The 25,859-nt window shown below is 46.7% G+C and overlaps 2 protein-coding genes across 17 annotated transcripts in view; one reads left to right on the forward strand and one right to left on the reverse strand.

Moving 5' to 3' along the window:
• The window catches only part of NCOR1 (nuclear receptor corepressor 1), a 161,111-nt gene that overhangs the window by 128,651 nt on the left and 6,601 nt on the right, over positions 1 to 25,859 (forward strand). For 8 of the 14 annotated variants that reach the window (XM_058704693.1, XM_058704703.1, XM_058704702.1 and 5 more), the window contains 16 exons: positions 1,681 to 1,849; positions 3,754 to 3,894; positions 5,185 to 5,268; positions 5,742 to 5,998; positions 6,349 to 6,709; positions 8,734 to 8,961; positions 11,426 to 11,635; positions 12,115 to 12,264; positions 12,600 to 12,707; positions 15,614 to 15,779; positions 15,960 to 16,453; positions 19,186 to 19,314; positions 19,737 to 19,894; positions 20,041 to 20,264; positions 21,495 to 21,635; positions 23,325 to 23,467. In XM_058704693.1, coding sequence (XP_058560676.1) covers positions 1,681 to 1,849; positions 3,754 to 3,894; positions 5,185 to 5,268; positions 5,742 to 5,998; positions 6,349 to 6,709; positions 8,734 to 8,961; positions 11,426 to 11,635; positions 12,115 to 12,264; positions 12,600 to 12,707; positions 15,614 to 15,779; positions 15,960 to 16,453; positions 19,186 to 19,314; positions 19,737 to 19,894; positions 20,041 to 20,264; positions 21,495 to 21,635; positions 23,325 to 23,467 — 3,163 coding nt within the window. The remainder of the gene's footprint in view (positions 1 to 1,680; positions 1,850 to 3,753; positions 3,895 to 5,184; positions 5,269 to 5,741; positions 5,999 to 6,348; positions 6,710 to 8,733; positions 8,962 to 11,425; positions 11,636 to 12,114; positions 12,265 to 12,599; positions 12,708 to 15,613; positions 15,780 to 15,959; positions 16,454 to 19,185; positions 19,315 to 19,736; positions 19,895 to 20,040; positions 20,265 to 21,494; positions 21,636 to 23,324; positions 23,468 to 25,859) is intronic. The other 6 variants (XM_058704695.1, XM_058704704.1, XM_058704706.1 and 3 more) reach the window with 4 other exon arrangements.
• The window catches only part of TTC19 (tetratricopeptide repeat domain 19), a 53,020-nt gene continuing 39,866 nt past the window's right edge, over positions 12,706 to 25,859 (reverse strand). Inside the window, exon 9 of one of the 3 annotated variants that reach the window (XM_058704712.1) lies at positions 12,706 to 12,985. In XM_058704712.1, coding sequence (XP_058560695.1) covers positions 12,926 to 12,985 — 60 coding nt within the window. In that variant the 3' untranslated portion in view covers positions 12,706 to 12,925. Of the gene's footprint in view, positions 12,986 to 20,139; positions 20,431 to 21,355; positions 24,679 to 25,859 lie in introns of those variants that run through there. The other 2 variants (XM_058704711.1, XM_058704709.1) reach the window with 2 other exon arrangements.

Consider the following 25,859-nt stretch of genomic DNA (forward strand, 5'->3'; position numbering starts at 1 on the left):
TAGTGGGCAGGTTGTTAGGCAGGTCAATGAAGTCTCACCTGTGGGGGCGGCGCCCAGCAGTCTGTGTTTCCAGCCCTGCAGTGATTCTGCTGGATGTCCAGTCGAGAACCACACCCTAGGACCCTGCTGACCCAGGGTAGTCTGTGCCCTAGAGCATCAGCACCTCCCGGGAGCTTGTTAGAATAACGCAGAAATTTTAGTCCCCACTTCAGATACTGAATTGGCGTCTCCATTTTGACAAGATTCACCAGTGACTCCTTTCTGAGACGTGGTTTATGGAGTATGGCATAGTGATCTAGAAAGTTACATATTAACTCTTCTCATCTCTCCTTCTAAATTTGACCAAAATATACATCCCCTTGAGATTAGTTTTCAGAATAAGCAAACACTTCGGTAGCGGAGAAGAGAAATAAATGGCTTATGTATATTATTATCTCTTCTTGGTCATTTTCACTCTGGTAACCACGCTGTGGGTAGGAGGACAGAATGAACTGGATCGAATGAGGCTAGGCTGTTCTCTGTTTATTTTCAAACCAGTCTGCGCACATGGCATGAGCACTTCCGAAGTAGGCGTTAAGGATTTTCAGATGTTTACTCCCAGGCGCGTTGAATGGCCATACAAGTAGATGTTTTGTTCTTGTCTTTCTTCCTGCTCTAAGCATGTGGTTTCAGATGGTCCTCACTAGAGTTTTGGGGACACTTAATGTGGGAGTGGGCTGGGTCTGGGCCTGCCACTCTCATTTCAGCCCAAGCAGCTCACTTTTATAAAGTGTTCTACACATTAGGTGCCATGAGTGATTTTGCTAGAAAGGGAAGGGTTTACTGCTTTAAGGAAGGCTTAGAAAGAACCACGGCCATAGGCACCCTAGAAGAGGACTACTAAATTATGGTGAAAGTTCAGATGATGTGGCCTAAACTGAATCCACATCACAGAATGGAGGCATCTGAGTTTTGTCATTCCTGCCCCCCACGTCCCCCACTGGTGACCAGAAGGCACACAGTTTGGGAACTGCAGGTTCTTTTTCTCTTAAGACAATGTGAGAGCAAGTTGTGGACTCTAAATTTAAAACTTAATTATGGGGCGCCTGGGTGGCTCAGTCGGTTGGGCGTCCGACTTCGGCTCAGGTCATGATCTCGCGGTCCGTGAGTTCGAGCCCCGCATCAGGCTCTGGGCTGATGGCTCAGAGCCTGGAGCCTGCTTCTGATTCTGTGTCTCTCTCTCTCTGCCCCTCCCCCGTTCATGCTCTGTCTTTCTCTGTCTCAAAAATAAATAAACGTTAAAAAAATTTAAAAGAAAAAAAAAATAAATTTAAAACTTAATTTATTACCTCTTTTTTATTAGACATTTTGAAAAAAAAAAAAAAAGTATTACATTTGCATGATTTTGGGTCTTAAGGCAGATTCCCCCCCCCCCCCCCCCCCCCGCCCGGGCATTAAGAGGTTTGACCTCAAGGTGGGGAAGAAAGCTGATTTGACTCATATATACCTGTTTTGTATGGCAGGGTTCAAGGACAAAAAGGTACAGTGTTTCTTAATGTTTATACAAACTTAATGTCTGGTCCTCTTGTGTCTCTGACCTTCTTTGTAGATACGGTTTGATCTCTCCGTGCGGTAGGTTAAGTTTTCTGAGTGTCTCGCGTTTCCTCTAAATCCGAGCGTTTCTGTTCGATTCGATGGCAGGGTACCCCAGCTCTGTCACAGGCTGGCATACCGGCTGAGGCTCTGGTGAAGGGATCCATTTCTAGAATGCCCATCGAAGAGAACAGTCCTGAGAAGGGCAGAGAGGAAGCTGCATCAAAAGGTCATGTTATTTATGAAGGCAAAAGTGGACACATCTTATCATATGACAGTAAGTATGTTGTCTGTACTCTGAAGCCAGAACTGTAACGTGTGACTAAAAACATGGATTCTGGTTCCCCACCTACTTGCTTGGGGGAGTTAGTTTTCCTTCCTTTGCCCGAGTTTAATCTCTGTAGAAGGGGTTAACAGTAGTGCCTTCTCGTGGAACTTTTGTGAAAATTTAACTCAGATGGAGACAGTGAATGAAAAGTGATGAACCATGCGGAGCCCATAGTAAGTGGTTCTGTCAGTGGTAGCTAACGTCACCTGTGGCCAGTTGATGTAGCCTAAGAAAATATTCTTTGTTTCACTGTAGTAGAATCACTTTTATCTTAAAGATCTCTTTTATGCATTAAGAATTAGGGAGTAGGAGCGCCTAGGGGGCTCAGTCGGTTGAGCGTCCGACTCTCGATTTGGGCTCAGGTCATGATCTCACAGTCCGTAGGGTCGAGCCCTTCATCAGGCTCCATGCTGACAGTGGAGCCTTTCTGGGATTCTCTCTCCCCGTCTGTCTCACTCTGCCCCTCCCTCCCTCACCTGCGTTCTCTGTCTCAACTTGAAAACTTAAAAAAAAAAAAATAAATAAAAGAATTAGGGAGTAGATACTAGTCTGATAATCCTGGAAAGGGCATTGAATTTAAATTCTACTTAAATAAAACTAGTTTAATGTCTGTGTGTGTGTCAACATTTTCTTTAGATGTATTCTTAGGTTATATTTTCTCATTAACGTTACAACAGTGATTCAGTTATGGTATCACAGCCAAGCGAGGGACTGGATTTGCGTTCCCATTTGCAACTTTTTTGTGAACCGAGTAGTCCTTAGTCATGCTTTATCTTTCTCTTTGAATACAGCGACATAAGGTATGCCAGCAACAGCGACTGATGTAAAACACATGGTAACTTTCTTATTTCCTTCCTCCTTTCTTGTTTTAACATTTCTGGCATACACTGATTTACATTTTGCTTCTGGAGGAAGAAATTAACGGACATTGCCTAAGCCAGAAATCTGGATGTCATCCTTGACACTTCCTTCTCTTCCCCCCCCTCCAGTCAGTCCTAAGTTGTTTCCGTTTTCTTTTCTGAATTCTCTGGAATCCATCCACTGCTCTGTATTCCCCACTGCCACCATCATCTTTCACCCGGACAACTCGGCAGCCGCCTCACTGATCTCCCCACCTTTAGTCGTAGCCCATGTTCAGAACCGTATCACGTCGCTGCCTCCTTGACTCTTCATTGCTTTAAAGTCATTGGACGCCCCTTCCTTTGGCTTCATCCCCCCTCTACCACCTGCTGTCAGCTCCTCTCTCCGGCTCTTCCCTTCCCACCTTCTCCCTTACCTGCTTTGCTCTGCCTGCCACGCACTCTCGCTCCAGCCCCGACCCCCACACCAGCGACGGTCCCACCGTGTCTCACCTTGGGGGTCTGTGTGCTCACTGTTCCCTTGGCCTGTACCACCTCCTGTTCCCTTTACCTCTCACTTGAAGCACCTCCTACTTGTCCTTTAGTTCTCAGCTTGCACATGACTTCTAGGCAGCCTCATCCGAGCCTTGTAAGTGTTGGGTTCACCCACACTGTTCTTACAGGACGTCGCGCCACTCTTTTCATAGTCCTGACTGCACTCTGCAGCAGTTCTCTAGTACTTTATCTGCACCCGCCACGATTGGGTGAGTTTTATGAGGGGAGGGGCTTAGTTTGTTCACCTTCTCTGCAAGCCTAGCTTATGCCTGGCACTCAAATATATTTGAGTTAATGAAGAAAATTTTCATAAATATCATCCACATAGCAAGCAGTATGTTGTAAGTTGACTAGTTTTTATGTCATTATTTTTATAAGATAGACTTTGAAACTAAGATAAATGATTTACTGTAGAAGAGGTCTTGGGCGCTGAGCAATTCTTGTTTCTATATTCTACAGATATTAAGAATGCCCGAGAAGGGACAAGGAGTCCAAGAACAGCTCATGAAATCAGTTTAAAAAGAAGCTATGAATCAGTGGAAGGAAATATAAAGCAAGGGTTGTCAATGAGGGAGTCTCCTGTGTCAGCACCACTAGAGGGTAAAATGTTGTTTCCAGAACATTTATTCTAGATACATTTAATTTTGTACAGCAAATTTGCATGGCTGGGTTAGGTCGTATTCAGTCTGTTATTTCTACCTGAGATTTCTATTCGTATTAACATATAAATGAAACCTACATTGATGTTATCATAGTAATAATATAAACATAGTAAAGTATATAATATATAATTAATACTTTATCAATATGTTTAAATTTATATTCATATCTACATATACCTCAAGTACGTGACAGTGGAAGGGAGTAAAATTAAACATCATTGTCCTATCATGTGCTCATGCAATTTGAAGATTATTCCTGCTAGGGTTAAGTGAATTGAAAAATGTAAAATTCATTCTGAGAACTTTGTTTTTATTGTGAGGCAGTTAAAGTGGCGTCATAGAACAAAGACGTGTATTTGAATTTCAGCTGCACCCTTTCCTGATGAATTTCTCCTCACGAGTTTCATCTTCTAAAGGGATTGTAGTTACCATTGTGTGAGGATTGGAGACGGGTGTCCAGCCTTGTGCCGACCATACACGATGTGCATGATACATGATAGCTGTGTTTTATTTTGTTAATAATGGCTGACTTTCTTTAAATCTTAACCTGCCTCGAGTGTTTCATGTTATTCTAGGTGAAATACTAAAAACAGGGTAAGGATTCTTCAATCTTAGAAGTCCTGTGCAATTTTCTAAGAGCTGGATTCTCTCTATATTAAAAAATTAAAAAACAAAAAACCTCACCTCCCTTCCTTTTAGGGTAAATGCATGTGATTATTTCCAGTCCTTGAGCCAATTTTTTTCTGATATGATGTGAAGCTTTTTAAGAGGTTATTTATAGCTCTTTCATTTTGATTTGCATATTTTCGTTCATGTATGTTGCCTGCGTATGAGGTGCCCATCTTTCGTGTTTCCCTTTCTCAGAGGTCTAGTTCAGAGCTAGACAGTGGTCCTCAGCCTCTCTGTGCCCTCTCACCTGGAGAAAGAAGCATTGGGATTTTGCATTTAGCTTTGGAAGTGTCTTTCTTTCCTTTTTGATTTATAATAGATGTCTTCTGTGGTTATTTTCTATTTAGGAGAACATTTACAAAGGAACAAATGATGTCACATTGGGTACTTCCGACTTTTTTTTTTTTCCATGATACCCTCTGAATAGCTCACAAATTTAAGATGATCTCTCTCCATAAAGCTTTTATCAAAAAGTCTATACTCTATGGTCAGTATAAAGTATGTGAAAATTGAAATACACATCGTGTTTAATGCTTTAATTGCTTTCTTGCTTTGAAAGGGCTGATATGCCGAGCATTACCCAGGGGGAGCCCTCATTCTGACCTCAAAGAAAGGACTGTGCTGTCTGGTTCCATAATGCAGGGTAAACTCTTTGCTTGTTTTGGCTTTTTTATTCACGATGGCCTCATTGGCAAAGTACTTTGACATTAATGTGCAGCGCATGAAACCTGCTTTGCAAGTATTTTCCCTTTGGAAATATTAGATACTTGATGTCAGCTCTTCTGTTTCTGGGCTACATAGTTTATTTGAAAATGATAGTTGCCTAATCTTGGAGTATAGAGACATTTTTCTTATGTAAGAACCATTCTCTGAATGTGATAAACAAATGTATTAAATCTTGAACAACGCCCATAAAATGATGACTTATGAATATTTAAGGATGTGTTGTAAACAGAAAATTGATTAGAAACTGCAAGATGATAAGGTATTAAATTTTTTCAATAACGGTAAAATGTATGTAACAACATTTACCATTTTAACAGTTTTTAAGCGTACAGCTCAGTGGCATTGCTGTGCGACCATTGGCATTATTTTAATAAGTATTTTTTCTTGAAGGCACACCAAGAGCAACCACCGAAAGCTTTGAAGATGGTCTAAAATATCCGAAACAGATTAAAAGGGAGAGTCCTCCCATACGAGCATTTGAAGGCGCCATTACCAAAGGAAAACCATATGATGGTATTACCACCATCAAAGAAATGGGGCGTTCCATTCATGAGATTCCACGGCAAGATATTTTAACTCAGGAAAGCCGTAAAACTCCAGAGGTGGTCCAGAGCACAAGGCCAATCATTGAGGGTTCCATCTCCCAGGTAACTAGAACAGGGTTCTTTCTGTCAGCCATTCCGCTTCAGACTGTGATATTCATGGAGCATTTTAAAAAGCACGACTTAATAATCATAAGTAGTTCTCGTGAGGTCTGATGTCTTGGAGGTAAACGTGAAAGGTTTACGTATGCTTTATCATTCGTTTTCCTGTGTGTGTATTGTGGAGTGTGTGTCGCGAGAAGGCGCATAGCTCTGGATCGGTGAGCCTGTGACAGAGACATCCACACAGACAGTAAGGGTCACCAGAACAAACTGTGGTTGCCGTGGGCCGTACTGACATGGGATGGAGGAGTCTTCAGCTGCCTTGGGCCACCTGTGCCGTTTGTTTCCTTTAGGGTACACCGATAAAGTTTGACAGCAACTCAGGTCAATCCGCCATCAAACACAACGTCAAGTCTTTAATCACGGGGCCTAACAAACTACCCCGTGGAATGCCTCCACTGGAAATTGTGCCAGAGAACATCAAAGTGGTAGAACGGGGGAAATATGAGGATGTGAAGGCAGGCGAGCCAGTGCGTTCCCGACATACATCGGTGGTAAGCTCTGGCCCCTCAGTTCTTAGGTCAACACTTCATGAGGCTCCCAAAGCACAACTGAGCCCAGGGATCTACGACGACAGCAGTGCCCGGCGGACGCCTGTGAGTTATCAGAGCACCATGTCCAGAGGCTCGCCTATGATGAACAGAACTTCGGATGGTGCGTTACTCTTCTGTCCTTGTCTGCTCATTTTTATTCGCGTTCCCCAAACCTCTGGCAGATAGTAAATGCTGAAGTGTTAGCTTTCGACTGTCACGAGATCTGTAGGTTGTGCTGGCTGCGAGGGCTGTAGGGAAGGCTACCAGGTGAAAAGCTGATACAATTGCAGGTAAGATAGCTAATATTTTAATCACGTGCACGGTATGCTGGAGTCCAGAAATGCTCTGGAATAAGTACGTTCTCAGAGTGGATTTGCAGCTAACCCTACAAGGTTTTCTGGAAGTCAGTGTTGACAACTGCTCCGCCGCAGTCTGGCATGGCAGTTGAAAGCTTAGGCCACAGAGCAAGACTGCCTAGCCTCGAATTAAGGTTCTTCTTCCTGCACGGACTTGTATCGGTTACGTAACTTAACGTAATATTAAGGCTTCCCTTCCTGGACTGTTGTGAAGGCCAAAGGAACTAATGTGTCTGAAGACCTTTAAAAGGAAAGAATGAGTAGTGCTTGGCATGTATGAAGGACTCGATAAACGCAAACTGTTGTTATTGCCGGTATTGTTACTGTTGTCACTGTAACTCCATGCCTCTTGGGCTTTCTGCTGCCGGCGGGTACATGAGTAAGGTAAGAGGCATTGATTTTTACCAGGCGGTCCCTGAAACGATCTGCGGACCTTAGCAATGTCCTCACTCATCATTTTAAGCTTCATTGCAATACGTATTTATCGAGGGCTCACGTGCAAGATCCTGGCTGGACACCGTGAGAGCTGTCGAGGTGAAGGGCTTTGTGCAGTGGGAGGAGGAGAAGAGAAGAGGGAAGAGTCTGCTGGGCAGTAGGACGGTGAATGCAGACCCTTGGGCCCAGTTTTGAAGGAGAATTGCCTCCCCCCCTGCCGCCCATTCCGAGGGAGAAGGCACTCTATGTTTGAGCAGGCTGGGGCTCAGAAGGGGACGTAATAAACCACCACGATTTCTTGGTGTCATCAGGCAGGTTTGTGTGATCATGGCTAAGTTGATATTATCAAAATATTAATTAGATGGTGGTGAGGACTGATCAGTGTCACTGATACACTCAGTGTAATGGTACACTGTATGTTCTGTGTGTTTTCAACAATTACTAAAAACAGTTGAGGGTGACGGCCACTGCGTGTTGGCATATGCTAAGCATCAGGGGGATAATCCAACCTCCGAATACTATTGTTTAAAAAGAAGAGGCTGAAGGAGGGAGGTGATTGATACTGGTGAGCTTGTAAGAAAGTCTTTGTGGAAGTAGAGAGCAAGGAAAAATAGTGTAACTTCAGAACTAGTGGGCCGCAAGGAGGCTGGGTGACGCAGGCAGAGAGGGGGTTGTGAGTTGATATACGTACGTGTGGGATCGAAAAGAATTTGCAATGTTAGAGTCATACAGAACACAAAAATCATTTATAATGGGACTTAAAGAGGAGTGTTGAACTTCATTTTTAATCTTCATATTAGGTGATAAAATGCTGGTGCTGTGATCCAAAAGGCGGTGGTCTCCAAATCTCAAAAGCTTCCACTAGTTCTTCCCATTTGCGTAAGATTAACTATTAAACGTTTGGTGGAAGCAGATAAAAATATAAACATCGTCTGTATTTGACTGGGTGAGAAATGGAGAAATACAGCTGACCCTTGAACAACACGGGTTTGAGCCGCGTGGGTCCACTTAGGTGGATTTTTTTTTTTTTTTTTAAGTAAATACAGTGCTCTCTGTAAATGTATCTTTCTCTTAGAATTTTCTTAACATTTTCTTTTCTCTAGCTTACCGTATCGTAAGAATATAGGGCATGATACATACAACACATAAGATGATGTGCTGATCCACTGAGGCTTCTAGCCGATAGTATAGTAGGCTGTTAGTTTATGGGGAGTCTGACGTTACATATGAATTGTTGACTGTTGCAGGGGGCTGGGGCTAACCCTGCATTGTTCAAGGGTCAACTGTATAATCCTACTTCACAAGTTTTCTTAAGAAGTCGTGGGGTTGGCTTTTTTTTTTTTTTTTTTTCCAGTTACCATCTCTTCTGGCAAGTCTACCAATCATGAAAGAAAATCGACACTGACCCCTACCCAGAGGGAAAGTATACCGGCGAAGTCTCCGGTGCCTGGGGTGGACCCGGTAGTAAGCCACAGCCCTTTTGATCCCCATCACAGGGGCGGCACCACGGGAGAGGTTTATCGGAGCCATCTTCCCACGCATTTGGATCCCGCCATGCCGTTTCACAGGGCTCTGGATCCTGGTAAGCACAGCGTGTGGTGAGGATGTGTGGCGAAGAAACGATGTACCTGTACGACTTTTTAAGCTCCGTTTATTAAAGTATAATACGCAGACTGTTGCATACGTTGTTAGTGTGCAGCTCACTGACCTTTCACACACTCCACACCCCCGTGTTACCAGTTCTGAAATCCCGAAACGAAGGAGGACCGGCACCCATTACAGAACAGAAACAAGGAGGTATGGCATTTGGTTAAGCTGATTGAAAAGGTGGGCCCATGTGAAGGATTGTTTTTAAATGACACAGGCATACCTTAAACATCTGAATTCACGGTATAGACATTCATTCACCAGAATTCTGATCTCGGGCCAGGGTCCACCGATGAAACTGTACCCTTTTCTTTGCTACATAAACGATACTCACATTTCCATGTTTGCTTTTTTAAGTGAAGCTGGAATTTAAAACCACTTGAAAGGAATCTCACTACAGAATCCTTTCAGATTTTTTTTTTTTTTTTTTGTCTTTTAAAATTATCTTGTCCATACGTGATTCAGCTTCTGTCTTGAGTCTTTCCAAAGCAGTTGACTTAGTTTCCAGAGAAACCACTTTTTGTTCTTCCCTCAACAACCTCCAGATTCTTTCATTAAGTTACGTAATCACAGTGGCAGGTACGGCAGGAAGGAACTTTGGAGCAGACAGACGGCCCCTGGCTGTGGGTGAACATACCTCTTGTAGGTGCAGGAGTCCGTCGGTTTTCTAGCGAGCAGTCTGTGCTGGGCTCAGGGCCATGTGCTCTACTGAGGGAAAGGAGCCCCGGCAGTGTGTCAGTGGCTGTCCTGATGCACCTGCTGGGCGAGCTGCACCCTGTCCTCCCCGCCCCCGGTGCCCGCTCCCCTCGCCCACTGACCCTGCCTCAAATGTGTTTTCTGCTCATCCTCTCCTCTCCCCTAAATTGCTCGCTTGTCACATCCTTCAGGTTGAAATTGGGACACAGACCACCTTTGTTTTACTGTGGTCCTTAGAGAAGAGATGTTCATTACCAGTATGCCAGGATTTCTAAGTGTTAGTTTCACTTTCTAGTAGCGAGGTGCCTGTAGGAAATATTGTACCTTCTGAGGGTTGTATCAGTGCCATCAGGTCGTCTGTCACTTGAGAACACTTAAGTTTCAGAGGAGCCTACATTTAATTCTTCAGGGACTGTCTCCCAGAACTGAGGCAGGAGTTCCCACAGATTCCACTGACAGAATCACCCGGCTGGGAGTTCCGGGTGAAGAAAGGGGCGGCAAACATTCCAGAAAACTGGTTATTTGTTTTTCTGGGGAGAACGTGTCTATGTAAAATAGTTCACTCAAGTTTTCAGACAACGTTGAAGGTTTATACCTTAGTCCTTTCCTTTGTAGCAGTTTTATTTACTGGTTATTTTTGAGCTGGAGCTGGATTCTAAATATTTTGAGCATAGAGACTTTACCTTCTACTTTTTACCACACATACCTACCCCTTCCTAGCATCTCGTGTCATGCTCTGACCTAGGCTAGTCAGACTATGGCCAGGGGGCTAAATCCTGCTGCTGCCTGTTCGTGTAAATAAAGTTTTATTAGAACGCAGGCAGTTATTTGTTGATGCTTTGTCTGTGGCTGCTTTCATTCTGTCTGTGCAGCTACCGTGGGAAAGTTGAGTAGGTGGAACAGACCATACGGTCCACAAAACCTAATATATTTGCCATCCGGCCTTTAAGTTTGCCGTTCTCTGCTCTCAACACATGGATTAATTAAATGCTTGTGGACTAATCCTCTTCAGCCCCAGGAAAGTGTGTTCACATATATTTCTGTTCGGTTGTGTTGAATGACTGGCACTACAAAAATAATTTCTCAAATGCAGCCCTTGAGACTTAGGTGAAAAGTAAAAGTCACATGGCAAAGATGGACGGTGAAACTAGTGGAGAAGTTTTTTAGCTCCTGTTCTACTTGGTAAACAGGTTCACACTCCTATTGTGTCTAGTTTCTCCCCCTTTTCCATCACATCTGATTTGATTTATTTATAATTAAAAAGGGTTTTTTTTCATGTTTCATTTTGAGAGAGGGAGACAGAGAGACCGAGTACAAGCAGGGGAGGGGCAAAGAGCAAAGTAGACGCATAGTCTGAAGCAGGCCCCAGGCTCCGAGCTGTCAGCACAGAGCCCAACGCGGGGCTCGAACTCACCGACCGCGAGATCATGACCTGAGCCGAAGTCGGACACTCAGCCGACTGGGCCACCCAGGCGCCCCTTTCACATCTGACTTTAGAATGCGTATATTCATACTGCTGATGTGTCGGGTCTAAAATGAATCTCCCTTAATCCCTGTTCCGTTCCTACCCACGCCGAGTAAGGGCTGCACGCGCACATTAGCTGGAGAGCGAGAGCCCCGCCTCTTTCTGTGGGTGATGTTCGGCACAGGAACCTCACGTGGACTCAGCCAGCTGAACGCCTTTCTCTTGTTCTCTCCGCCAGCAGCTGCCGCTTACCTGTTTCAGAGACAGCTCTCACCAACCCCAGCTTACCCGAGTCAGTATCAGCTTTACGCAATGGAGAACACGAGACAGACAATCCTCAATGATTACATTACCTCACAGCAGATGCAGGTGAACCTGCGCCCAGATGTGGCCAGAGGCCTCTCCCCACGGGAGCAGCAGCTGGGTCTCCCGTACCCGGCAACGAGGGGTGTGTGTCTTTGCGTTTCGGTTTCACGAGTGTGTTATGTGTGCTGAGTATCGATGAGTATTTATTGAATGAACGATGGAAAGAATCCAGAGGCAGCCATATCCTTGTCCGTGTAGCTTTTAGGCCTTGAAGGCAAATGAAGAAGTGTGTCAGACGGGGTGTTTTGGTGAACACTGAACTAACTAAATGAAGTCATTGAGCTGGGTGTCTGAAATCATTGCTTTTTTCAGTTTGCTGCCTCCCTCTGTAATCTGTTCGTGCTTTTAGGTTACCGGTATGGGGCACAGTATTTCACGGCCTTCTGTGGATTTAAAGACGGCCTTACAAAGTGGTGATGATCTTGGCCATTTTCATTTATGCCGTATAACAAAGTATCGCTGGGTTATAGAGATAAACCACATAAAATAGCCACATACAGTTCTGTATCTTTAGAAAGACTGATACTTGACATCGTTTTCTCGTGTTTGTCTTTTGAGCAGGAATCATTGACCTGACCAATATGCCTCCAGCAATTTTAGTGCCTCATCCAGGGGGAACAAGTACTCCACCCATGGACAGAATCACTTATATTCCTGGTACACAGATTACGTTCCCCCCCAGGCCATACAACTCTGCTTCTATGTCTCCAGGTGAGAGTCGGCACCCCCCCCCCCCCCCCCCCCCCGCCAACACACGACCACCGTGTTGACAGCACGGCCTTTGAAGGCATTTCGGGCGGTTGTCCCCCATTTGGTCTTTCACTTAAGATTTAGTAATAGTTCTATGCCGTTCTGTCACCAGATACTCTAGAAACATCCTAAAAGCTCGTGTTGGGCTTTAGTTGTCATCCAAAACTCTTAACCTTCCCACACGTGGAGTTTGGAGCGTTTTGGAAACCTTTCAGCCACTTGAGACTTCACACGTTGTTTGTACCTGACAGATTGATGTGTTTGTCTTGAAGTGGCGGACTTCGCGTGTTTTACAGGACACTCAACACACCTTGCGGCGGCCGCGAGTGCGGAGCGGGAGCGCGAGCGCGAGAAGGAGCGGGAGCGGATAGCCGCGGCGTCCTCGGACCTCTACCTGCGGTCGGGTGAGTGGCGTGGCTTTGTTCATTCCGCACCCGCTCCTGCCGTGGGGATGCCGAGGTCATCTCACACGGGGATCCTGAGACAGAAAGGGATTTCAGGCCGTAAGTGAAGGACAGGTGAGAGCGCCATCGAGGTTTAAATGGTGCAGACGTGAATTTGGAACAGGAAGGTGACGTTTTCACGAGGAAGCCGTCATTTGGATCTGGCCCCCAGCAGTTGGCTACGAAGATGCTGTGTGAAGACACTGGGCGCGGGGCTCATTGAAGCTGGACTCGTCGAGCTGGACTTGGAGGAAGAGTGGAAATACAGTTAGAAGGAGGGCTGGCACTTGGAGATGACAGGTGCTGCCATTCGGCAGGGAGGCAGGTGACACGAGGGGGCACGGACACAGGAGGGGCTTGAGGTGGATTAGAACCCCGGAGGGGGGCACGTGCTGTCACCAGAATAGCAAGGCCGCGACGGTCGCTCACAACGGCCTGGGATGTTTGGCACTGGGAGAGGCCAGAAAGGAGCTGCTTGGGAAGAGTGCCTTTGAGGCGAACGGGAAGGACTCGGCAGTAACTGGACGCGGCGGGTGAGGAAGAGACGAGAAACGAGATCGGCCCTCACGTAAGATAGGGATTAACGAAAGTGAAGAGCAGAGGGGTTTTACCACAGGACACGCTTTGATGCGTCTCTGGGACACGCGTTCTTATCTGTGGCATATCTGTCTTCTTGCGTTGGGCTCCATCACTGAAATGAAACCACGTCCCATGTCCGTGTTGCCGGGTAGACAGATCTGGCACTTAGGACGACGGACGGCTTGGACTTGGTGACCCGGGAGTCCCCCGTAAGTGTTGAGACTCTGGCTCGGCTGAGCTCTCCAGGCGGCAAGCGTGCGGGGAGAGGAGTCGGTCCGTCCTTGGAGGTTACGGGGAGGGATGTTCCCGACGCGGGGCTGGTCAGAGAGGGCGGTGTGGAACCGGAGGGCACACTCCTGGTCGTGGGGAACAGACCCTGAAAATCGAAGTGGCGGCAGTATAGAGCGGGGGTCCAAAGCTGGTCCTCGTACTCGACTCAGTGACGTCATTCCTGAGGATTTATCTTGAATAGTTCCGCGCTTGCGAAGCCTAAAGACCTGTAGCTGCGGTCTGCTGTCCGCAGATAGGCGGGAATCACCGCGTCTGACCACAGGAAGTGCCGTAACGCATAGCGAGGTAGCACCCGAGTACCGATCCTACACTGGTCACATACAAACGTGAAACGCATTTAATTAAAGCGTCACTGCGGTGGGAACTAGATTTTGAAAATGCTCGTGATCCCACTAACGGATAACGCGCAGACTCGAGACGATAGACACCATTTCTCCCACCAGACACTTGAACGGTTTGTGAGTATTCTGTGTCGGTGTGACTAAAGAAACGCTGACTCTCACGCGTCATCAGGTGGCAGCGTAAATAGGAATAGTCTTGGCCGAGATACAGAAATTTAAATCGCAGGCCCTCTGCTAGGAATAGAGAAGTGCTGGTGGAAGCTGATGCATGGTTGGAAGGGAGAAAATTGCTGAAGAGGTGCGGCCGGGCGGTACCTCCTGTGGGGACAGGGACACACGGTAAAACTGCCGGCGCCTCTGAGGGCGGAGAACGGAGGAGGCGCAGCAGAAGGGAGTGAAGAGCGAGGGAGTCTGAGCTCTTCCCAGCGAGCCGTGCGGCACAGAGTCCAAGTTGTGGCTTCGTTCGGGGAGAGCTGAGGTCAAGCGAACAAGAACAGCTCAGCTGCTGGAGGAGGTGGTTAGCGGAGCTGACTGGGGGGGGGGGGGGGGGGGGCGGTGTGAGTGATCACGTGTCCACAGAGAGAACGTGTCCCCGGGGAGCGCCGAGCCGGCGCGGAGCGGAGCGGGGAGAGCTGTGGCTGAGTGAAGCCGCCTCGGACCCTGGGGTGGTGGCAGCTCTCATCACGTGTGCCGTCCTCGTCACGATGTTTAGACGGCGGCGCCAAATGGGAGTTTGGAAACGGTAAACACGCCGGAGTTTGAGGAAAACTCTGAGAGATGAGCTTACCTGATTTTTGTTAACGTTTATTTGTTTTGAGAGCGAGAGAGCGAGAGAGCACGCGCGCACGGATGCTGGAGGGGCAGAGAGAGAGAATCCCAGGGAGGCTTAATGGCTGTCGCCTCGGAATCTGACTGGGCGGGGGGGCTCGATCTCACAAACCGCGAGCTCATGACCTGAGCCGAAATCAAGTGTCAGATGCCTAACTGAGCCACCCAGGTGCCCCCGATTTGTATGAGCACAGCTGACCCTATACTCAGGTGAGGGGCACTGACCCCCCACGCAGCGGGGGAAAATCCAAGTATAACTTTGACTCCCCCCAAACTGCCAGTCGCCTACTATTTATTGCCTGGAAACCTTACCGCTAACATAAATAGTTGATTACCCATATTTTGTATGCATGTCTCATATATATGTCCTTACAATAAAGTGAGTTAGAGAAAAGAAATTGATGAGAAAATGATAAGAGAAAACACAGTTATGGTACTGTACTGTATTAAAAAAAAAAAAAAAAAAAAAAAATCCACAGGTAGGTGGCCCGGTGCAGTTCAAATCCCTGTTGTTCAAGGATCAACTGTACTTCACTGTTGGTGTCATTTTTGTTTCTGTCAGGAATCACAGAAATGAAAGCGCCAGTAAATGAGAGTGGATGTTTTTCTCTCGAGCTACGAGCATGGTTTTATTACATCTTTATTGAGAAACTCGTGTGGAACATGAGAAAGGCCAAAAGGCGGGCTGTCAAGTTTCTTAACGTTTTCTCTTGTCGGGAATAACTAAGAAAGGAACGGTCCCTAAATGTGGCCGTCTCTAGGTTCTTCCTCGGGGCTTGTCTTCCCTTCCCTCTTCTTTGTTTTATTTTATTTTTTTGGCCTTCACAGGCTCCGAACAGCCGGGCCGACCTGGCAGCCACGGGTATGTCCGCTCCCCGTCCCCTTCGGTGAGAGCTCAGGAGCCCATGTTGCAGCAGAGACCCAGCGTTTTCCAGGGAACCAACGGAACCAGTGTAATCACACCTTTGGATCCAAGCGCTCAGCTGCGAATCATGTGAGTCTCCCGGACACATTCGGACCAAGGACAAACAGACGGTCTCTCGCGTACCGCGCACTTTTAGATCGGTGGCCGCCCGACACGTCTTGGTGTGCGGTGGACCCCGCCGCCTCCCCAGCGCGCCCCCGGTAGAGCCCGCCCTTCACGGAGCTGTGTGTGGTTTGCTTCTGTTCGCAGGCCGCTGCCCGCCGGGGGCCCATCGATAAGCCAGGGCCTGCCGGCCTCCCGCTACAGCACCGCTGCGGACGCCTTGGCCGCCCTCGTGGACGCCGCAGCCTCTGCCCCCCAGATGGAGGTTTCCAAAACGAAAGAGAGTAAGCATGAAGCTTCCAGGTTAGAAGAAACTTTGAGAAGCAGGTCAGCCGCAGTTAGTGAGCAGCAGCAGCTAGAGCAGAAAAGCCTGGAGGCGGAGAAGAGATCTGTTCAGTGTCTGTACACCTCGGCCGCCTTTCCAAGTGGCAAGCCCCAGCCTCACTCTTCGGTAGTTTACTCAGAGGCTGGGAAAGATAAAGGGCCTCCTCCAAAATCCAGATATGAGGAAGAGCTAAGGACCCGAGGGAAGACTACCATTACCGCAGCTAACTTCATAGACGTGATCATCACCCGGCAAATTGCCTCGGACAAGGATGCGAGGGAACGTGGCTCTCAAAGTTCAGACTCTTCTAGTAGCTGTATGTATCTTCATCTGAGTTTTGCAATGTGATATCTGAGTAAAGAATTACTTTCTTCTCTAGGTAAAGCAGAGCTATACGGTATAAGGAAAATCCTGACCTTGCTCACAATTGTCATGAAAGGGTTTGGTGGGTTTACAGGTGCAAAATGTCTGTCCTGCTGTTCGTCATGTTTATTTAAACTTCAGCTTCTGAAGTATGCCTGTCCAGGTGTTTTCCATGAGAACCCCGTGCCTTTGGAAAGGTAAAGCTGGCAAGTAGGACAGAGCTCACTAACATTTTCAGGCATCTGAAAGATGACACATGTGTCGTCAAGCTCTGTGCTACGAAGGCCCCTTCAGGGGCGTCTTCTAGGATGTGGTTCGGTATTCAAGTCGATACCCCACAGCCTCTTGTATCCTTTTGCTGAGATACAAAGTTTTAAAAAGCGACACCACCGTCTTACTGGTAATTGGTATTTACATCACATGTGTCTTGCAAGTCGGATTTACAAACAACTTTTTTCATATATTTATTGGTCATTTTTATTCCTCCTTTACGCATAGCCTCATATTCTGTGCTCGTTTTCTAAAATTGTTCTCATGTGTCTCTTTTAACTTTTATTTTACTTCCGGTGTAAACATACAGCGTTCTGTTAGCTTCAGGCATGCGATGTAGCGATGCGACGCTTCTGTACTGTTACTCCGTGTGCCTCACGATTAGTGTGCTCTTGATCCTTGTCACCGATTTCCCCCATCCCCCACCCCCTCCCTGCCGGTTGGATTTTGATCAAATCTGGTTCGTCGTTTTGACATCTACCCTCTAAGTCCGTAAGGGTTCACAAATCTACAGTGAGATGCTGGAAAAGTTACTTTGAATTTATTGTCAACAGCTGCCTAAATTCTGTATGGAATTCCTGAAGGAAGCAGCAGGTATTTAAGCGACTGTCAGCTAATGCTTGCCGTAACTTAACCACACGCAGTCCTGTCTCTGCTGTTTCCATTAACGAAACTGAACAGAGTTGGAGATTTCGTGTGCACCAGCATGCGACGTGTAATTCTTTTTACCCCGTGCCTAATTATAATTTGTTTGGGTAAAAATCTGCCCCACGGCTGAGGTTTTTGGGGAGAACGGGGCAGCTGGATAGTCTGTTGTATAGACAGGAAGCTTCTGTTGGCCTGGGATTATGAAGATCTGCAAAATCGGTATTACACGTGCAGAAACTTGCTCCCTGGGGAAGATCTGTGGTTCCAGGACCGGGATCCAGCCTGTGGCTTACTGAAGGCGGTGGCACATGGTTCGCTAGTCGCTGGATAGCCCCTCTTCTCAGGTGGCATGACAGAGCAGACCTTGCTCGAGGAGTCTGGCCTTCAGAAGGTCTGAAGATAGAAAACCTGTCTTCTTTTCTGACTGGGTTATCCCTGGGTAAATGGCTGGCATGAAGCCGACAGGCTATTTACAGGTGCCCTGTATGCTTTTCACTTTTTCTCTTCAGGGCGTCCTTCCCCCCGCAGGTGAAGCACTGTGCCTTCATCTTCACCTGGCGGCTTCCAGAGGGGTGTGTGCACAGTGTAGCCTTAGTCTATCGACTGTATATTGGACGTGGTGAGCAGATTCAGGATGCCGGGTGTGTAAACAGTGATGAATGCCAGGGGCTCCAGAAGTTGCAAATAGTATAAATGACTTCGAATATAGTGATTTATTTTAGTTCCCAAAAGCTCATTTCCATCCCAGTTGTCAGGTTCCTGTTCTCCCGAGTGTACTAGAACCTAGCCAGTCGCAATCCGCATGGCCCGGTGAAGGGGGAGGACGAAAGGGCCGTTCAGTTGAGTCCTGGAGGATCGTAGGTGGGAGCTTGGTAACAGAGTTCATTCCGAACTTCTACACCTGTGTCCAGGACCCACTGACTGATCACACTGGCTGATCCCGGCAGTCACAGACCCTTTGGGCCTCTGCCAGTGTTCTCGGATTCTTTGCTACAGCCCATAGATGCAAAGAGCACTCTAAAGTCAGAAGGTTCCGCAACAGAAGGTTACACGTGCCTCTCCCGTCCTTCTGAGGCCATGGCGAGACTGGGAACGGCTGCCTGGACCCTCACTGCACTGACCCTGTTTTTCTGGGAATGGCTACCCAGAGGGGGCCTTCTCTGACGTGGGCGTCCTTTCTGCCAGGAGAGTGCATTTGCTACTTTTCAGACATTCCCTGCCATTTCTATGTGTTTTCACGTGTAACAGTGCCAAGAAGTTATTTGGAGTAATACTTTTTGTCCGCAGTACTCCAGTGATTTGAGAAAATCATTATATAATGTTACTTAATCTGTAGCTTTAAAAGCATCCTGTTAACGAAGCCACTGTGTAGCCTGAAAGTTCTTCTGAGAGCTCGTTGTCCCACAGAACTGTAGTTCTCAGAAGCAGTGAACCGTTGGGATCTCCCCTCTGAGAAAGGTCCTTCCTGGGGTTCTTCTGCTCCCAGGAGAACGTCACACATCTATCCTCTGCCTCCCTGCCCGAAGGTCTCAGAGGCCACACGGTTTCAGGAACCCTGTGTCCCACAGAGACCAGGGACACTGAGGGAGCACTTGCAGATCTTTGAAACCAATGCATTGAGCTTGTTGGTTGTTATCACTAACCTGGGTGCCACTGAACGTTTCTGAGAATAAAAACCAAAAATATGCGAGTAGGTTTGAAGAATTTGGACTTCTGAAACTTCTCGTCGGATTAGTTTTAAAGTAAGATTCTTTCCTTTTTTTAAAGTATCTTCTCATCGGTATGAAGCGCCTGGCGATGCTATTGAGGTGATCAGCCCTGCCAGCTCGCCAGCGCCACCCCAGGAGAAGCTACAGGCCTATCAGCCGGAGGTGGTGAAGGCAAACCAAGCAGAAAGTAGGTACTTTTTAGCCACCGGTTTACCTGTTTGCACATCTGCAGGTGTCATTTGCTTCCGATCATCTGCCCAGACCGTGTGCAGGAATAACTGGTTTTGTTGTTTTCGTTTTAGAGTAGTCTTTATGGCTGTAGAACCCTTTAAGACTGCACCAGTGGAAAATTATTTTGAAGCTTTTATCGAGTTCTCTTTTGTTCATATTTAACGATACAGAAGATAGCTTGATATTTTGTCCGCTCATGCTCTCACGGTTTGTACTAGTCCTGATAAGCATTTTTTCCTCCAAAATTAAGATCGTGAATTCTGTTTAGCGATAGCACCGTGTCCCTCCCATGTGTCCCTGAGTTATGTTTAATCTGATAGTGAGTGACAGGCAGGGTTGTTCCCTGAGTAGGACATCTACCTGTCTGCCCTCCACTAGGTGAAGCCAGCAGACCATACGAAGGACCATTACATCACTACCGACCCCAGCAGGAATCCCTGTCTCCACAGCAGCAGCTGCCCCCCTCTTCACAGGCCGACGGGGTGGGGCAAGTGCCCAGGACCCACCGACTGATCACACTCGCTGATCACATCTGTGTAAGTTCTGTTAATTTTTCTGTTTTTGATCGTGCGGGAGGCACATTTCACAGAGAGTCACAGAAGAGATGTCCAGGTTTTTTAATGCTACATTTTTGGGCAAGTACTCCGTGGGTTTAACCAATTCCTTCTCTCCTCATTCACAGCAAATCATCACACAAGATTTTGCTAGAAATCAAGTTTCCTCACAGCCTCCCCAGCAGCCTCCCACTTCTACATTCCAAAATTCACCATCTGCTTTGGTGTCCACACCTGTGAGGACTAAAACATCAAATCGTTACAGCCCAGAATCCCAGTCTCAGTCTGTCCACCATCAAAGACCAGGTCCAAGGGTCTCTCCAGAAAATCTTGTGGACAAATCCAGGGGAAGGTATGTTTTGATTTTCTTTCAAGTTTATTTATATTGAGAGAGAGAGAGAGAGAGAGAGAGGCAGGCGTGCAATTGTGGGAGGGGCAGAGAGAGAATCCCAAGCAGGCTCCAAGCTGTCAGCAGAGTCTGATGCGTTGCTCAGTCTCATAAACTGGGAGATCAGGACCTGAGCCAAAATCAAGAGTCAGAAGCTTAACGGACTGAGCCACCCAGCCGCCCCAGTATGGTTTTTATTTCAAATTGTATGTACGTTTCTGAAGAGTAAAGCAACTTGAATAGATCTACAAGGTAGGGGATTAATTTCGTACACCTAAAGTTTATTCACTCTCACTCCTTGGGAAGTACAAATGAGGGTTTTTCCTGTCTGTTCTTAAAATGTTCACTGCCCGAGCAGTTGGTACTGTATCTTTCTAATGTATATTCAAAAGTCAGGTTCTTCATCTTCCATGGAAGGGAGGTGATAGTTTCAAGTTTGATAAATCAAGAAAAGTGTAAGATTATTTAGTTTAGAGGTAACCACCAAGGAACCAAAAGAAAAATGGTAAAAAATGGCCACCTGTTTGGATGGGGTTGATTGGGAAAGGAAAGGACAGGTCGTGTACGTATATACTAATCACACTTAAAGGTCACAGCTCTTAATATGTACAGTCACTAAGCCAAAGCCTTGTTTTGGTCTAAACAGTATGTTTATGTCACGTGATCTTTACCAACGTGGTATCCGGAGGAAGAACATGAAACCGCAGAGAATCGCGCAGCCCTAGCAGGGGGCAGCTAGAGCCTGTCTTGACTCACCTGATGGGGTGCTCAGGGTTCAGTTTAGTTCTCTGGTCCTTTCTCTTTTAACTTCACGGGGAAAGACCTGTTCAGTGTTGACTGACTCAGAGAGAGAGGTCAAAGCCTGGAGGGCTCACCGGAGTAACAAGGGCAGGATGGTGGGTTGTGATACTGAAGCACACGATGACCTTGACCTCCCTCGGAGCATCGGTCGCTGCCTGTCCCGGGTTGTCATGTGCCACCAGTGCACGTGCACGGATAAAGCAGCGCCAACAGACTTTTTGATAACCCGGTATGTAGTGAAGATCTGAGGCAACTTTTTTTCTGATAGAAGCTAGCAACTTTTATTCCTTTCTCCTGAATGACGTAATGAGTGAACCGGTTTCAAACCGTCTAGGGTGATTTGTAGGCGGGCCCCAGGAGCACAATCTAATATTTTATATGTTACAATACCAGGCCTGGAAAATCCCCAGAGAGGAGTCACGTCTCTTCTGAGTCCTACGAGCCCATCTCCCCACCCCAGGTTCCAGTCGTGCATGAGAAACAGGACAGTGTACTGCTCCTGTCTCAGAGAGGGGCGGAGCCTGCAGAGCAGAGGTGAGGAGCAGGAGCGTGTCCCGGCTGGCGGCTCCCGTGTCAGAGCGTGCGTGTGTCCTGTGCCTTTTCTCTCCTCCGGGTTACAGGTCAGGATAGGACTCTCCAAGGACCACGAAGTCTCTTTCCCTGGTGATCTAATGCCAGTGGATTTTAGTGCAAAAGTCACATTTAAATAGGTTACAGAAAAAAAGTGTTCACTATTCTTGAAATCAAGCCTTTCTAGATCTTTTTTAAAAAAGCCTTTTCTGTCCACGTGGTCAGCTGTTCGGCTGTCGATCGAAGCCGAAGTGCTTGAGTGTTTATCGTGTACCAGGCCTTGTGGACTCCACGTGGAAGGGAAGTCCTAACGAGCACCTTTGCTGAACTGCTTTACGGACTTTTTCTTCCCTATTTCTGACCCCAACCCAGCCCCTGTGAATTACTTGGGTTTTATTTCCGTTTGGATTAGACACCTTTGGTTTGGCCCCTGCCTGGTCCACTTCCACCAGAGTGATTTGTCTAAAACTCATGGAATCAAGCTCTAAGCCAGTAGGCCAGCACCTGAGTTCCTTCATGAGCAGGTTCATGCTGCTCGTCTGGTTTCCTGCCGCTTCCCCCTCACACCACACTCTTGTGTCCGTGTCAAGCTGCTTACGCTCCCCTGAATTCCTTTCAGTCCCTACGTATGCTGTTTCCTTGGTGTAGAACCCACTCCCGTGATGCTCCTGGAGGTGAATCTAGGAGGTGCCCATGGTCAGATAGAGGGAGGGTCCAGCTCTAAACCAAGGTCTCACTCCAAACTGCTAGTGCATTTCTTAAACAATGTGTTCTAAGTTATTTATGGTTTATATTCATGGGCAAGCAAATAGATGTTGGTACCTTTCAACGAAATGAGGAGAATCTGTTTTTAGAAAGGGGCTGACGTTCAATTTAATTGTATATTTACGCTTTCCCTTCAGTTTGTGACTTTTTTGAGGACAGGGGCCACATCCTGCCCATTTTCTATCACATATCTGTCTCTCTTTGGCATATGGCAGGTATTCTTATGTTTGAATGATGAATGAATCCACCCGACCAGATTAGGTGATCAGCAGCCTTCCGTTTGTTCTTTGCTGTCATCTCCAGCTCTAGCTAGATCATCGTGGTTAAAGGAAATTTGGTTCTTTAAGATGTGTTAGTATAGGAAGCTGCAGATGATTGCGAAACCCTTTACATGAGACTCAGCTCATCTGGTGGGAGGCGTGAAATGATTTTAACAGAGGCAGTTTTATTTCTACATTGTGGCTCTTCTGTTGAAGGCCCCAGGTTTTGATTGCTTAGGTATGAGCTCTTGCTGTTTTATAGGCAAGTCGTGCTATTAGTTTTAATTTCTTCTACTTCATAGCAGTTCTGCTAGTAGAATAGTGAATAGTTCCTGGTGTATGTGGCAGCTATAAATAGTACCAGTGTCTGTGCCGTTAAGCAGACGGCATCATGGTAAGCTGTTTCTCACTTTCCTGTTAACATCGTTTGTTGCTTATTCAGTCTTCGTTAAGAATCTCGATCCTAGATTATCTCCATTGCAGTCCTAACTTTATGAGCATGCTGAAGTATTTGTGTCCCCATATATGACGTAGGGTTATTCACAGACACGAAATGGGGAAGTGGGTACACCCCCAAGGTTAGCACATGATGAAACAGACATAATAGGCATAACTGTGTTCCCCACAGGAATGATTCCCGCTCGCCAGGGAGTATAAGCTACTTGCCTTCCTTCTTCACCAAGCTCGAAAACACGTCACCCATGGTTAAATCAAAGAAGCAGGAGATTTTTCGTAAGTTGAACTCCTCTGGTGGAGGTGACTCTGATATGGGTAAGTGGGATTTCTTTCATGAATCCCAAAATAAAACCTGCGTTAATAATAATTGTATCTCTGGTGTTGCCTCTCATGCGATCCTTGAGTTTGAAGGCTCTTGTAGGCGTCTGTCCAACCACATTTGATCTTAAAGTTTCTTCTCAAATGTCTGCCAGTACATGAAGATTGCCTGCTAGAGAGCAAGAACTTGCTGCTTTCTGAAGCTGTCTGTCTTTTCTTTGAACAAATGTGGGGCCGGATTAGCTCTTCGTGTAGTTTTTTTTTACCCATCGGTCTTAGTTTTATCCGTTTGGGCCGAGTCTGCATGACCACTCCGCAGCCATTTGAAGACAAAGCGTGTCCTTCAAGTCTTCTCTCTGTAAACATCCTGCGTCATCAGCTGTTCACGCTGCTGGTTCTGAGTGTCCCTCTGCAGAAAACCACTTTATTTAGCTTAGCCTCTCAGTAAGTTCTGAGAAGTGTGCTCTGCCCCAGAGGCATCACTGTTCAGGAGTGTAGATTGTATTAGGGTGTTGGGCAACGAGCACGCAGTTAGGATTTAGTGCCCTTAATACGAGCATAAATATCAGGGTATCTTGATGCGCTGCTCTGGGTCCGTACCTTTCCTTTGCTGTACTTTTGGAGTCACTGGCTCCAAGTCCGTGTTGTGCCACTCAGTTACTTTTCCTACCCCAGCAGTGTCTTCCTGGATCTCTGTTCAGTCATTCAGCATTCATCTGTAGATGCGATCAGTCCACCGTGTGAAGACAGAATAACAGTAATGGCAGGCAGACAGTTATGTCGTTATAGCCCTGGGCACTTGGAAGCATGTACAAGGCATTTAATCCTCACAGCGGCCCTACACCCTCCACGGTGTAATCGTCTCCATTGTGCAGATGAGGAAACCTAGGGAGGTTTAAGAACCCGTGCAGACTGCCTAACTGGTGAGTCATGGGGCGGTGGCCCCACTCTGGCGTGCCAACCCCACGTCTCTGGCGGTGCGCTCGCTGGCTTGTAACAGTTCTGTACTCACAGCATCGTCACCCACGTCACTGGTAGATACTCAGTAGGATAAAGCTCTGTGGCATCCAGACCTTCCCTTTGGGTTGAAAGTCGTACTTCTCCATCTTTTCCTCAAGTACCTCCAGTGATGCGGCGAGATTTGTTGGATCTGGGTTTTCCGCAATCTGCTTTATTTCTGTGATCTGCGATCTACTAGTCTCCCGACCCTGTCAAAAGAAAGGAAATTGTGGGCTGTGAACTACAAACTGCCAGGTGGATGTGTGTTTGGATCTGACACTTTATGATTAATAAAGGTTGAACATCCGAGAGAAAAAAAGGGTGAGCCCAGTGTCAGTTATTGTTGTGAACTCTCTCTTTGGAAGATAAATATTTTAGAATATTGGCCAGCATTGCTATCAGGCTTACAGATATCCTTTCTTCTTTAAAAAAAATTATGACATTTTTCTGTCTCATCACGGGTTTCATCTGTTACTTACAGAGCATCAAATGTCACCAACAAAAATGTGGTGCTCTCATCTTCACATTCTCTCAGAAGGCAGAGAAGAATCAGAGCGTGGAGACCTGCCGATTCTAGAACAGCCAGTTTAGAATTGTTCCGTCTTTGAGGGGTTTTCGCTCAACCTCTCTAGTCTTGGTCTCGCCTCATTTTAGTGGGAAAAAAATTGTTTGACAGATGTCAAGCCACAGTGTTGTCTTCTATTTTCTTTTGTCCTCAGGCAGTAGCTCTCTCATTCATTCATTCAACAATTAATTATTGAGCAGGGTGCTGTGTTGGGCGCTTTTACAATGACAGATGGTCTCTACTCTGAAAATGTAAAATGAAACAAGTCCCTAACTTTAACAGAGGATAAAATGCGTGAATGTCTTAATGCAAGTACAAACAAAATTGCTTGGGGAATTTTTTGATCGCAGGAACTCTTTTCGATTGTGGGAAGGGACAGTTGAGGAACTGTATTAAGGAAGCAGTGGGCTGATGGGTCCCCAGGGCACATTCCGTCTTCCCCAGGAAGTAGAACCAAGACATCAAAGCCATCAGCAACCGAGACCACTTTGTTTCACCTTGGAGTCTCTCGATTAATTCAGCGTTCCCACCGAGGACATCAGTGATTTTGTTCTTCAAAAACCGTAATGCTTTAAACTTACTTTATTTGATCTTCCGCAAGCCATTTTCCCCTTCTCGAAATATTCTCTTCTCTTGGCTTTCAGATACTATGTTCTCCTGTTTTTTTCTCTTCTACTCTGGACATTTTTTATGTCTTCTTAGCAGCTCAGTCTTGCTCTGCCTGACCCTTGAATGCTGTTTTCCCAGTGCCGTCCTCACGCACTAGAACCTCTGAATCCTCTCACCCGCTCCAGGGGTGTAAGCTGTGTGCTGAAAACTCCCAGA

Source organism: Neofelis nebulosa, chromosome 16 (assembly GCF_028018385.1).
Source record: "Neofelis nebulosa isolate mNeoNeb1 chromosome 16, mNeoNeb1.pri, whole genome shotgun sequence".
Classification (NCBI taxonomy): domain Eukaryota; kingdom Metazoa; phylum Chordata; class Mammalia; order Carnivora; family Felidae; genus Neofelis; species Neofelis nebulosa.